The following is a 14,275-nucleotide window of genomic DNA, read 5'->3' as shown; positions in this document are numbered from 1 at the left end:
AATGTGACCAAAAACGTCACAGTTTAGTATGTCATCAAAAATGTGACCAAAAGCATCATAGTTTAGTATGGCGTCCAAAATGTGGAAAAAACGTCATAGTATACTATGTTGAAAAAAATGTGATTTTTTTCAACATGTCCAAAAAACATGCCATGTTATAAGGTGCCGGGATAGCTCAACAGGTTAAGTGGTCGAAACATGCGTAGGGCCTGGTCCCCAACGCAGCGACTCAGGTTCGACTCCCGATTAGTTCATGACAAACACACAACAAAGCAATTTTGTTTTAAGAACATAGCGTTGAATGTTGTCAAAAATGTCATTGTTTAGTCTGTTGTCCAAAATGTGGAAAAAATGTCATAGTTTAGTATGTCGTCCAAAATTTGACCAAAAACGTCATAGTTTAGTATGTCATCAAAAATGTGACAAAAAGCATCATAGTTTAGTATGTCGTCCAAAATGTGGAAAAAACATCATAGTATACTATGTCGAAAAAAATGTGATTTTTTTTCAACATGGCCAAAAAACAGGCCATGTGGTAAGGTGCCGGTATAGCTCAACAGGTTAAGCAGTCAAACCATGTATCGGGGCTGGTCCTCAAAACAGCGACCCGGGTTCGACTCCAGATTAGTTTGTGACAAACACACAACAAAGCAGTCTTGTTTCAAGAACACAGTGTTGAATGTTGTCAAAAATGTCACTGTTTCGTCTGTTGTCCAAAATGTGGAACAAACGTCGTAGTTCAGAATGGCGTCCAAAATGTGACCGAAAACATCATAGTTTAGTATGTCGTCCAAAACGTGACCAAAAAAGTCAAATGTCGTCCAAAATGTGACCAAAAACATCATAGTTTTAGTATGTCGTCCAAAATGTGACCAAAAACGTCATAGTTTAGTATGTCGTCCAAAATGTGACCAAAAACGTCATAGTTTAGTATGTCGTCCAAAATGTGACCAAAAACATCATAGTTTAGTATGGCGTCCAAAATGTGGAAAAAACATCATAGTTTAGTATGGCGTCCAAAATGTGACCAAAAACGTCATAGTTTAGTATGTCGTACAAAATGTGACCAAAAACGTCACAGTTTAGTATGTCGTCCAAAATGTGACCAAAAACATCATAGTTTAGTATGGCGTCCAAAATGTGACCAAAAACGTCATAGTTTAGTATGTCGTCCAAAATGTGGAAAAAACATCATAGTATACTATGTCGAAAAAAATGTGATTTTTTTTCAACATGGCCAAAAAACAGGCCATGTGGTAAGGTGCCGGTATAGCTCAACAGGTTAAGCAGTCAAACCATGTATAGGGGCTGGTCCCCAACACAGCGACCCGGGTTTGACTCCAGATTAGTTTATGACAAACACACAACAAAGCAGTCTTGTTTCAAGAACACAGTGTTGAATGTTGTCAAAAATGTCATTGTTTAGTCTGTTGTCCAAAACGTGGAAAAAATGTCATAGTTTAGAATGGCGTCCAAAATGTGGAAAAAACATCATTGTTTAGTATGTCGTCCAAAATGTGACCAAAAACATCATAGTTTTAGTATGTCGTCCAAAATGTGACCAAAAACGTCATAGTTTAGTATGTCGTCCAAAATGTGACCAAAAACGTCATAGTTTAGTATGGCGTCCAAAATGTGGAAAAAACATCATAGTTTAGTATGGCGTCCAAAATGTGACCAAAAACGTCATAGTTTAGTATGTCGTCCAAAATGTGACCAAAAACGTCATAGTTTAGTATGGCGTCCAAAATGGGGAAAAAACATCATAGTTTAGTATGTCGTCCAAAATGTGACCAAAAACATCATAGTTTAGTATGTCGTCCAAAATGTGACCAAAAACGCCATAGTTTAGTATGTCGTCCAAAATGTGACCAAAAACGTCATAGTTTAGTATGGCGTCCAAAATGTGACCAAAAACGTCATAGTTTAGTATGTCGTACAAAATGTGACCAAAAACGTCATAGTTTAGTATGGCGTCCAAAATGTGGAAAAGACGTCATAGTATACTATGTCGAAAAATGTGATTTTTTCAACATGTCCAAAAAACATGCCATGTTATAAGGTGCCGGGATAGCTCAACAGGTTAAGTGGTCGAACCATGCGTTGGGGCTGGTCCCCAACGCAGCGACTCAGGTTTGACTCCCGATAAGTTCTTGACAAACACACAACAAAGCAATTTTGTTTCAAGAACATAGCGTTGAATGTCGTCAAAAACGTCATCGTTTAGTCTGTTGTCGAAAATGTGACCAAAAACGTCATAGTTTAGTATTGTGTCCAAAATGTGACCAAAAACGTCAAAGTTTATTATGTCGTCCAAAATGTGACGAAAAACATCATCGTTTAGTATGTCGTCCAAAATGTGACCAAAAACGTCATAGTTTAGTATTTTGTCCAAAATGTGACCAAAAACGTCATAGTTTAGTATGTCGTCCAAAATGTGACCAAAAACGCCATAGTTTAGTATTTCGTCCAAAATGTGACCAAAAACGTCATAGTTTAGTATTTGGTTCAAAATGTGACCAAAAACATCAAAGTTTATTATGTCGTCCAAAATGTGACCAAAAACATCATAGTTTAGTATGTCGTCCAAAATGTGGAAAAACATCATAGTATACTATGTCGAAAAAAATGTGATTTTTTTTTCAACATGTCCAAAAAACATGCCACGTTATAAGGTGCCGGGATAGCTCAACAGGTTAAGCAGTTGAACCATGTATAGGGGCTGGTCCCCAACGCAGCGACCCGAGTTCGACTCCAGATTAGTTCGTGACAAACACACAACAAAGCAATTTTGTTTCAAGAACATAGCGTTGAATGTCGTCAAAAACGTCATCGTTTAGTCTGTTGTTCAAAATGTGGAAAAAATGTCATAGTTTAGAATGGCGTCCAAAATGTGACCAAAAACGTCATAGTTTAGTCTGTCATCCAAAATGTGACCAAAAACATCATAGTTTAGTATGTCGTCCAAAATATGACCAAAAAAGTCAAATGTCGTCCAAAATGTGACCAAAAACATCATAGTTTTAGTATGTCGTCCAAAATGTGACCAAAAACGTCATAGTTTAGTATGTCGTCCAAAATGAGACCAAAAACGTCATAGTTTAGTATGGCGTCCAAAATGTGACCAAAAACATCATAGTTTAGTATGGCGTCCAAAATGTGGAAAAAACGTCATCGTATACTATGTCGAAAAAAATGTGATTTTTTTTCAACATGTCCAAAAAACATGCCATGTTATAAGGTGCCGGGATAGCTCAACAGGTTAAGTGGTCGAACCATGCGTAGGGGCTGGTCCCCAACGCAGCGACTCAGGTTCGACTCCCGATTAGTTCGTGAAAAACACACAACAAAGCAATTTTGTTTCAAGAACATCGCGTTGAATGTCGTCAAAAACGTCATCGTTTTGTCTGTTGTCGAAAATGTGACCAAAAACGTCATAGTTTAGTATGTCGTCCAAAATGTGACCAAAAACGTCATAGTTTAGTATGTCATCCAAATTGTGACCAAAAACGTCATAGTTTAGTATGGCGTCCAAAATGTGGAAAAAACGTCATCGTATACTATGTCGAAAAAAATGTGATTTTTTTCAACATGTCCAAAAAACATGCCATGTTATAAGGTGCCGGGATAGCTCAACAGGTTAAGTGGTCGAACCATGCGTAGGGGCTGGTCCCCAACGCAGCGACTCAGGTTCGACTCCCGATTAGTTCGTGACAAACACACAACAAAGCAATTTTGTTTCAAGAACATCGCGTTGAATGTTGTCAAAAACGTCATCGTTTAGTCTGTTGTCGAAAATGTGACCAAAAACGTCATAGTTTAGTATTTTGTCCAAAATGTGACCAAAAATGTCATAGTTTAGTATGTCGTCCAAAATGTGGAAAAAACATCATAGTATACTATGTCGAAAAAAATGTGATTTTTTTCAACATGGCCAAAAAACATGCCATGTGGTAAGGTGCCGGTATAACTCAACAGGTTAAGCAGTCGAACCATGTATAGGGGCTGGTCCCCAAAACAGCGACCCGGGTTCGACTCCAGATTAGTTTGTGACAAACACACAACAAAGCAGTCCTGTTTCAAGAACACAGTGTTGAATGTTGTCAAAAATGTCACTGTTTCGTCTGTTGTCCAAAATGTGGAGAAAATGTCATAGTTTAGAATGGCGTCCAAAATGTGACCAAAAACATCATAGTTTAGTATGTCGTCCAAAATGTGACCAAAAAAGTCAAATGTCGTCCAAAATGTGACCAAAAACATCATAGTTTAGTATGGTGACCAAAAACGTCATAGTTTAGTATGGCGTCCAAAATGTGGAAAAAACATCATAGTTTAGTATGTCGTCCAAAATGTTACCAAAAACATCATAGTTTAGTATGTCGTCCAAAATGTTACCAAAAACATCATAGTTTAGTATGTCATCCAAAATGTGACCAAAAACGTCATAGTTTAGTATGTCGTCCAAAATGTGACCAAAAACATCATAGTTTAGTATGGCGTCCAAAATGTGACCAAAAATGTCATAGTTTAGTATGTCGTCCAAAATGTGACCAAAAACATCATAGTTTAGTATGGCGTCCAAAATGTGACCAAAAACGTCATAGTTTAGTATGTCGTCCAAAATGTGACCAAAAACGTCATAGTTTAGTATGTCGTCCAAAATGTGACCAAAAACGTCATAGTTTAGGATGTCGTCCAAAATGTGGAAAAAATGTCATAGTTTAGTATGTCATCTAAAATGTGACCAAAAACGTCGTAGTTTAGTATGTCGTCCAAAATGTGGAAAAAACATCATCGTATACTGTGTCGAAAAAAATGTGATTTTTTTTCAACATGGCCAAAAAACAGGCCATGTGGTAAGGTGCCGGTATAGCTCAACAGGTTAAGCAGTCGAACCATGTATAGGGGCTGGTCCCCAACACAGCGACCCGGGTTCGACTCCAGATTAGTTTATGACAAACACACAACAAAGCAGTCTTGTTTCAAGAACACAGTGTTGAATGTCGTCAAAAACGTCATTGTTTGGTCTGTTGTCTAAAATGTGTAAAAAACATCATAGTTTGGAATGTCGTCCAAAATGTGAAAAAAATGTCATAGTTTAGAATGGCGTCCAAAATGTGACCAAAAACGTCAAAGTTTAGTATGTCGTCCAAAATGTGACCAAAAAAGTCAAATGTCGTCCAAAATGTGACCAAAAACATCATAGTTTCAGTATGTCGTCCAAAATGTGACCAAAAACGTCATAGTTTAGTATGGCGTCCAAAATGTGGAAAAAACATCATAGTTTAGTATGGCGTCCAAAATGTGACCAAAAACGTCATAGTTTAGTATGGCGTCCAAAATGTGACCAAAAATGTCATAGTTTAGTATGTCGTCCAAAATGTGGAAAAAATGTCATAGTTTAGTATGTCGTCAAAAATGTGACCAAAAACATCATAGTTTAGTATGTCGTCCAAAATGTGACCAAAAACATCATAGTTTAGTATGTCGTCCAAAATGTGGAAAAAACGTCATCGTATACTGTTGAAAAAAATGTGATTTTTTCAACATGTCCAAAAAACATGCCACGTTATAAGGTGCCGGGATAGCTCAACAGGTTAAGTGGTCGAACCATGCGTAGGGGCTGGTCCCCAACGCAGCGACTCAGGTTCGACTCCCGATTAGTTTGTGACAAACACACAACAAAGCAATTTTGTTTCAAGAACATAGTGTTGAATGTCGTCAAAAACATCATAGTTTAGTATGGCGTCCAAAATGTGACCGAAAACGTCATAGTTTAGTATGTCGTCTAAAATGTGGTAAAAACGCCATAGTTTAGTATGTTATTCAAAATGTGACCAAAGACATAATAGCTTACTATGTCATCCAAAATGTCACTAAAACGTCATAATTTAGTATGTCCTTTTTTACAACTTTCTTTAACATACTATACGAGAACTTCTTTCTGTATGAAATGCTATATTATATTTTTTTAACATACTATGATATATTTTATAACAACATATTACATGATTTATAACATACCACATTTTTTCTAACATACTGTATTGTGATATTTTTGCATAACATAAAATTTGTATTACACGTCATACTCTGATTTCTATAATGTAAGATACACCTTTATTCATAAAGATACACCAATGTAATAAACCTTTTTTTCCAGCATACTATGCTGTGACGTTTTTATAACATTTCTAGTGACATTTTTTAAAAGTACAACACTATATTTTTTATAAAATAATATGCTATGACTTTTTAAAAAAATGTACTGTACTATATATATATATATATATATATATATATATATATATTACATCATTCTATACAGTGACTTTTTTTAAAGCACGCTATATTCAACTCCTTATTTTAATTCATAGCATACTATGATATATTTCCCTAGGTCCAGTTCTGTCGATAGATTAGTGAACTCACCTGTTCAGTGGTGGCGATGCAGTCCTGGTACGTCACTACCGGGAGCGTCACCTTCCTCAGGAACCTGGAGGATCGACCCATGTACTTAGTGGCACCGAAACCGGTGACCATCCCTCGATTTCCCTCCTAAACACAAAAACTACGTCAGTACTGAAGTCCTGCATCATACAGAGCATCAGCCAGCAGGTGTTCCTTAGATAAAGTTACCTGCAGCAGGTATTTGGAGAGGTGGATATCGGGAAGGCAGGCAGGGGTCGCGGTGGGACTCCTGACCACCGACTGGGCGAGGTAGACCAGAGCGATGTCACTGTCAAAGGTGAAGGAGTGGAAGTAAGGATGAACGATGACCTCCTGGATCTTTATCACCTGCTCTCCTGGATCAGGACGCTTCTTGTCGTAGTCGCCTGCAAACACACCAGTTTCAAATGACAGAAACACAGCCCTCAAACACCATCCCCACTGTGAAGCATGGTGGTGGCAGCATCATGACGTGAAGCACGGTGGTGGCAGCATCATGATGTGAAGCATGGTGGTGGCAGCATCATGATGTGAAAAATAGTGGTGGCAGCATCATGATGAAGCATGGTGGTGGCAGCATCATGATGTGAAGCATGGTGGAGGCAGCATCATGATGTGAAGCATGGTGGAGGCAGCATCATGACGTGAAGCATGGTGGAGGCAGCATCATGACGTGAAGCATGGTGGTGGCAGCATCATGACGTGAAGCATGGTGGAGGTATCATCATGACGTGAAGCATGGTGGAGGCAGCATCATGATGTGAAGCATGGTGGTGGAATCATCATGACGTGAAGCATGGTGGTGGCAGCATCATGATGTGAAGCATGGTGGTGGCAGCATCATGATATGAAGCATGGTGGTGGCAGCATCATGGTGTGAAGCATGGTGGTGGCAGCATCATGATGTGAAGCATGGTGGTGGCAGCATCATGGTGGTGGTATCATCATGACATGAAGCATGGTGGTGGCAGCATCATGGTGGTGGTATCATCATGACGTGAAGCATGGTGGAGGCAGCATCATGATGTGAAGCATGGTGGAGGCAGCATCATGACGTGAAGCATGGTGGTGGCAGCATCATGACGTGAAGCATGGTGGAGGTATCATCATGACGTGAAGCATGGTGGAGGCAGCATCATGATGTGAAGCATGGTGGTGGAATCATCATGATGGTGAAGCATGGTGGTGGCAGCATCATGATGTGAAGCATGGTGGTGGAATCATCATGACGTGAAGCATGGTGGTGGCAGCATCATGATGTGAAGCATGGTGGTGGCAGCATCATGATATGAAGCATGGTGGTGGCAGCATCATGGTGGTGGTATCATCATGACGTGAAGCATGGTGGAGGCAGCATCATGACGTGAAGCATGGTGGTGGCAGCATCATGACGTGAAGCATGGTGGAGGTATCATCATGACGTGAAGCATGGTGGAGGCAGCATCATGATGTGAAGCATGGTGGTGGAATCATCATGATGTGAAGCATGGTGGTGGCAGCATCATGATGTGAAGCATGGTGGTGGCAGCATCATGATATGAAGCATGGTGGTGGCAGCATCATGGTGTGAAGCATGGTGGTGGCAGCATCATGGTGGTGGTATCATCATGACATGAAGCATGGTGGTGGCAGCATCATGGTGGTGGTATCATCATGACATGAAGCATGGTGGAGGCAGCATCATGATGTGAAGCATGGTGGAGGCAGTATCATGATGTGAAGCACGGTGGAGGCAGCATCATGATGTGAAGCACGGTGGTGGCAGCATCATGATGTGAAGCACGGTGGAGGCAGCATCATGATGTGAAGCATGGTGGTGGCAGCATCATGATGTGAAGCATCATGAATTTTGTCAGAAAAAGGGGCTGAATACTTTTTATAGATACTGTACATCAGGCTGAATGACTCATTTCAGATTAATGTCTAACAGTGCACTGGTGTTGTTACCTATAGTAATGTAGTCTGCCATTTCTGTAAAGCAGTGAGCCGCAGAAACAACCCATCGATCAGAAACCAGAGTCCCTCCACAGAAACCAAAACCATCATGCCTGTGGATCAGAACCTAAACACACAAACACAGACAGTATTTAACCACAAATGTCAGTAAATGCAGAGAAAAAGACGACCAGAGTGAGTTAGAGTAATCTCAGAACCTGCCAGGGGCTTCCTCCTCGCCTCTCCAGGAGTCCACCAACAACACGAGGGGATATGTCTTGTCCCGGTTCTGTTTGGTTCCCAAATGTTGCGTTCACAGTCCTCAGTTCTTTCGTCGCTTCTGTCGTGTTGAGTTCAGGCACCTGGCTGTCTGTGATGTTGTCATCCAACATGACGTCCATCTCCATGGTGACATTGTCCAATTCCCAAGGACTAAACAGAGAGCGACTGCTGAACAGGGCCTCCATCTGTTGACGACCGCAGGGGAACTTCACTGGACAGGACAGAAACACTGAAAATCAGTTTGGTGTAAATCTGGCCAGGACTACCACGGTGAATGCAAGTAATATTATAGTATGACGAAAAAGTCATAGTATAGTTTGTCAAATTTCAGTATGTCAAAAAAGTTAGTATAGTATGCCAAAGAAGTCATTGTATAGTGTGTGAAAAAGTAAGTATAGTATGTCATATAAAGTCATGGCACAGTTTGATTTAAAAAAAAATGTCATAGTATAGTTTGTCAAAAAACATCATAGTATGTTGAAAAAGTCATACTGTAGTCAGTTCAAAAAAGTCATAGTATAGTATGTTGAAAAAGTCATAGTATGTCATAATAAAGTCAGTATAGTATATAAAAAACTCATAGTATAGTTTGCTAAAAAATGTCAGTATGTCAAATAAGTAATAGTATAGCATGTTGTAAAAAAAGTCATAGTGTAGTTTGTTAAAAGTCAGTGCAGTGTGTCAAAAAAAATCATAGTATAGTATGTCACTGAAGGTCATAGTGTAACCCACACAGTCTGCGCGTCTGCTACATTTGGCGCGCCTTGCGTAGCTCTGCATTGTGTTACTGACGTATTTGGGTCCAGAGGGAGAAGAGGAGCAGACAGCAGCGGTCGTGATTGTGACTGAGACCTTTATTGTCGCCAACTCAGGCGCATACAGCCTTCAACAGTCCAAAACAAAACATATCTCGCAAAACATGGCACTCTCCACTGAGCAAGTCCAGCTACGGTGTCCTGGAAGGGACAAAACTAGAAACCCTTGCCTCAGCCGAACAGCCTGCAGTGTTAAAGCACCTCCTAGTGGTGTTATTTAGTTACTGCCTTACAATAGTATAGTACATTGTAAAAAAAAAAAAAGTCATCGTACAGTATGTTGACAAAGAGTCAGTACAGTATTTCATAAAAGTCATAATGTAGTACACAGATATAGTATAGTATGTTGTAAAAAGTCTTAGTATAGTATGGAAATAAAGTCAGTATAGTACGTCAAAAAAGTCATAGTGTAGTATATCAAAAACTCTCAAACAGAAGTTTGTTTGGCGCAGATGGAGTCCAGCATGTTTGGTGTGAACCCGACCAGGACTACCACAGTGAATGCATCGTCCTGACAGTGAAGACCAGAGATGGGTGATATGGAGCTGCATGAGTGAACAACAGGTTGGGGAGGTGACCTTTTTGTAGAAACTGTATCGTAACACAGTTCAGGATAATTTGATATTTATGTCATACAGGGGTGTGCTCACTTCTGTCAGATACTAAATGAGCAGTATAATCAGTAGTACTACGTAACATCAGCAGTATTCACAGTACTTCTATCGGTAACATGTATGGGGAGTATTACCATCCTCAGAGCATCTTTGTCCATCAGAGTCCAGTTTGAATCCATCAGCGCAGCCACACTGAACTCCAGCTCCACCTGGCAGGTCTCTGCAGTACTGCAAACAACCACCATTTCTATAGCGACACTCCGACACCTCTGCACACAACACAGGTACAGACATCATATGTTTACCAGAGGGTCAGGGGTTGTCTACCTGAGTTGCAGGTGTCGGTTACCTGACTCGCAGGTCTTTCCGTGGTACTGAGGAGGGCAGAGACACATGAAGTCGCCTCGGTCCAGAGTGCAGATGCCTCCATTCAGACAGGGGTTGGTCCGACAGGGGTTCAGATCTACGACACACGGAGGCACCCAAACACAACTAAAGTCATGGAGTGATGTTTATTTTAAAATATGTATGATGATCATACTCACTGGTGTATCTGAACCAGAACTCCAGCTGTGGGGAGACAGATTCAGAGTTAGCAGATGTAGCTCTACCATCACTGGATGTTCTGGATAAAAACCAAAAAAATGTTGTGAAGCACGATTTTCATACTTTGGTGCCCCCTAGTGGCCATATTGAAGAGACATCACATATTCTGTATGTTTCTCCCTCAATAGAAATCATGTTTGAACAGAGTACAGTTTCTACAAAATTGCAACAGAGACAACCAACTATACAGACACAAAAAAACAGAAAGACAAACAAATCAACCACAGAGACACAACCAAATACAAAGAGATGTGAAATGGTCACAAACAAATGCTAATTTAATGCAAAAAGAGATAAAATCCACTTCTAGACACACAAAAGCACCACAAAGGGCTGTAGAGAGACTTCGGACCAATAAATACAGATACAAAATGAACACAAATAGATGCAAAGCTAATGCAAAAAGGGACAAAAGAACAACAAGGAGACACAAAATGGTGACAGACAAACAATGCCAGAAAGTGAAGCAGATGGACCACAGACAGACAAAAACCATCAGCTCCAACCCAACATGTCAAAGGAGTTGTTGTGTGGTTGTATTTTGTTCCAACAGATGGTCGGTCAAACAGTCGAGGGTAAACTTTTCAAACAGCAGTTCGTACCGTCTTCTCCTGGGTCTGGAAGATTTCAGCGGCTTCCTCCTGAGAGCAGCTCTCCTCGTAACACTCCCTCTCCAGGTCTCCAGGCAGTATCTCCTCCAGGAGGTGGGAGTTAGCTCGCCGCCTCCTGGTGGAGGAGTGAAGGTACTGACCGGCAGTCGGCTCGTCCACAAACACTGAAGGGTGGACAGAAAAACAACCAGACAAAACAGGAACTCTCAGCTTTCCCACACAGCTTCAAACACTCAACAACAGGTCCTTACTAGGAAACAAGATAAGACTCTGAGGGATGGACTGCCCAGAGGGGAGTTTTGTTATTGTAGTTGTGGCAATAAAGAACATTGAGCATAAGATGGTACTAGAGGACCTTTAGTCAAAGGTCAATGACTGACTTGTGGTAATTTCATCAGACCTGTGGCTGTGAACAAGAATGGCTTTAAGGCTTGTTTGGCCCTGGGGTCTCCTGAAGAAGCAGACGGGTACTGAACTGGGAACATTTTCAGACTGTGGAAGGAGCACTTTGTGGAGGTCCTAGACCAAGGAGGCATGGTCTGAAGACTTGGTGGAAGTCTAGCCTACATCCTTGGCAAAGATTACTGAGGCAGTCAAAAACTTCCTCAGCAGCAAGGCCCTAGTTATGGACGAGATTCATCTTGAGGTGCTGAAGGCTCTGGACACTAAAGACTATCCTTGCTGACATGTCTCTTCAGTATTGCATTAAGTTTGGAGACGGTGTCTGACAGACCAGGGTGGTCCTTTTCAAAAAGGAGGAGTGAGGGGTATCAGGATGTCACACTGATCAGCCTCACTGGGAGAGTTTGCTTCAGGGTGCTAGAAGAGAGACTCTGACTGTCAAACCTCAGATTCAGGAGAAGCAGTGTAGAGTCCATCTTGGCTATGAAACAGCGGACCACTTCTTACCCTTGCAGAGCTGTGGAGGGATCATGGGAGTTTGACCAGTCAGTCAACATGTGTTTTGTGGAGTTAGGAAAGTCCTAGGAATCCTGTGGGGAGTACTACAGGTGTACAGGGTACTGGGTCCATTGTTACAAGCCATTCAGACCTTGTACAACTACAGTGAGAGTTTTGTTATATTCTCAGCACAAAGTGAAACACATTTTCAGTGGATGTTGGACTTCACCAGGGTTACCCCTGATGGATCTCAAGGCATAGCTGGCTTTGGCAAGTGTGTCCAACTTGGTAAACTCTGAGTTACATCTCTGCTTTTTGCAGATGATGTGGTTCTGTTTGCGTCATCATACAATGAACTCCATGTCTGACGCTGTGGTTTTTCGAGGGAAACTGGTAGATTCCTCCTTCTGGGTTGGGGGTGAGTTGGACAGGATCTTGTTCACGAAGAAAATGGAGGATGAGATGGATGGACAAATTGTTATGGCGTCTGTAGTAATGCCTGTTGTAATGAAGAAAGACAGATCGAGGTTCTAACCCACGCTTACGGTCATGAGCTTTGGGAAGTGACCAAAGAAACAGGAATACAAAAACACAAGCGGTCAAAATGAGTTTCCTCTACAGAATTTGGTAAGGGCTTGGACATCTGCAACAAGTACTAGTAGTACTTGTTAGCTCGCCGCGAATATTAGTTCTAATATTAGTAGAAGTAGTAGTGTGCTGCTTCTAGTGCTGTTGACCATCATAATGTTGATTATTTACCACAACTCCATGAAGTGAAGTCAAGGTGTCAGTCGGTCTTTAGGTCTGTCTCACCTGAACACTGGATCAATGCAGAAGCAACCAGCAGAGTCCAGAGACTCAGAGTTACTGCTGTGGACGGCAGCATTTCCGTCTCCTCGTCGTCTTTGTTGTGTCTCGTCAGGACGTTTGGCGTCTCTGTGGAGGGAAAATGGAGCACAGAGGTCCAGCTGACTGACTGATCGTTAACCACAGTTCAAATATTGACACACAGATGACAACAGGACGAACCTGCAATGCAGAGCTGATCGAAAAAATGTCCCAAACAGATGAACAAATACCTGATTTCTACATTTAGGAATTTTCAGTTTAGGTTTATATTTAATCAAAGAATCACCAACAAAACTCACCGAGTAATCATCTTCCAAACAAACTTAGAAAATAATAGCTCATGTTTTTATTGATCAGAACTCTGTGACAAACTGTTTAAATTCATTATAGTGCAGTTTATAGTGTTTATTACAATTACATAAAATGGAATGTTTTTCAGTTTTCTGTTACTTACATTTGAGGGGGATAGAAGCAGGGTGGTCCAACCCACAAAAAAGGCAAACCAAGTTTTATATAATTTCTCTGGTATTTTAGTGGTAAAGTGGTCTAACCCACAACCCAGACATAGTGTTGCAGTCAAATGTTATACCATTCTTGAAAACACAAAACTTTGAACCCATTTATCTCAAAAACTACAGAAAGTGGGTCAGACCATTCTGCTTCCAAACCCTTATGGTCCAAGATGCTTCAAAAATGATTCAAAATAACTTGAAAATGACTCAAAATTAGACTGTTTTCCAGATATGATCTGAAACACTGAAAATTTGTTCAGAATGGCATGAAAATAGTCTAAATTGATTGGAAAATTATCCAAAATCATTCAAAATTTGTTCAAAATGATTAAAAATGATCCATGGTGACTGAAAATTTTCAGAATGACACTAAATTTGTCCAAGATGTTTTACAAATAATCCAGTGACTCAAAATTTGGCTAAAATTACTTGAAAATGATCCAAAAATGCAGAAAATTGGCCCAGAATTTCACAAATGTTGTCAGAAATGAAATGACAAAAATCTTCCCAAATTAACCAAAACAATTCCAGAATGGGCATAATGACCTAAAAAAAAACGGTCCAAAATTAATTAAATCTGTTAAGAATGAACTGAAAATGAGAAAAAAATGACTGAAAACTAGCAGAATGACATGAGGGAGTTAGAAGCAGAGAGGTGTAACCCACGAAAAATCCAAGCAGAGTTTTATATAATTTCTGTA

General features: G+C 40.5%; 1 protein-coding gene across 1 annotated transcript in view; it reads right to left on the bottom strand.

The window, feature by feature from the left end:
* LOC110967523 (coagulation factor IX) overlaps positions 1–13,192 on the bottom strand; it is a 28,269-nt gene extending 15,077 nt beyond the window's left edge. The window contains exons 1-9 of the mRNA XM_051957934.1: positions 13,027–13,192; positions 11,305–11,477; positions 10,642–10,666; positions 10,446–10,559; positions 10,231–10,365; positions 8,604–8,878; positions 8,398–8,512; positions 6,640–6,836; positions 6,433–6,558 (exon numbers count right to left, since the gene is read on the bottom strand). Of these exons, the coding sequence (XP_051813894.1) occupies positions 6,433–6,558; positions 6,640–6,836; positions 8,398–8,512; positions 8,604–8,878; positions 10,231–10,365; positions 10,446–10,559; positions 10,642–10,666; positions 11,305–11,477; positions 13,027–13,099 (1,233 nt within the window). The 5' untranslated portion in view covers positions 13,100–13,192. The remainder of the gene's footprint in view (positions 1–6,432; positions 6,559–6,639; positions 6,837–8,397; positions 8,513–8,603; positions 8,879–10,230; positions 10,366–10,445; positions 10,560–10,641; positions 10,667–11,304; positions 11,478–13,026) is intronic.
* Positions 13,193–14,275: the final 1,083 nt, after the last annotated feature.

Source organism: Acanthochromis polyacanthus, chromosome 13 (genome assembly GCF_021347895.1).
Source record: "Acanthochromis polyacanthus isolate Apoly-LR-REF ecotype Palm Island chromosome 13, KAUST_Apoly_ChrSc, whole genome shotgun sequence".
NCBI classification, from domain to species: Eukaryota; Metazoa; Chordata; class Actinopteri; family Pomacentridae; genus Acanthochromis; species Acanthochromis polyacanthus.
This window is presented reverse-complemented; position numbering and strand designations above follow the sequence as displayed.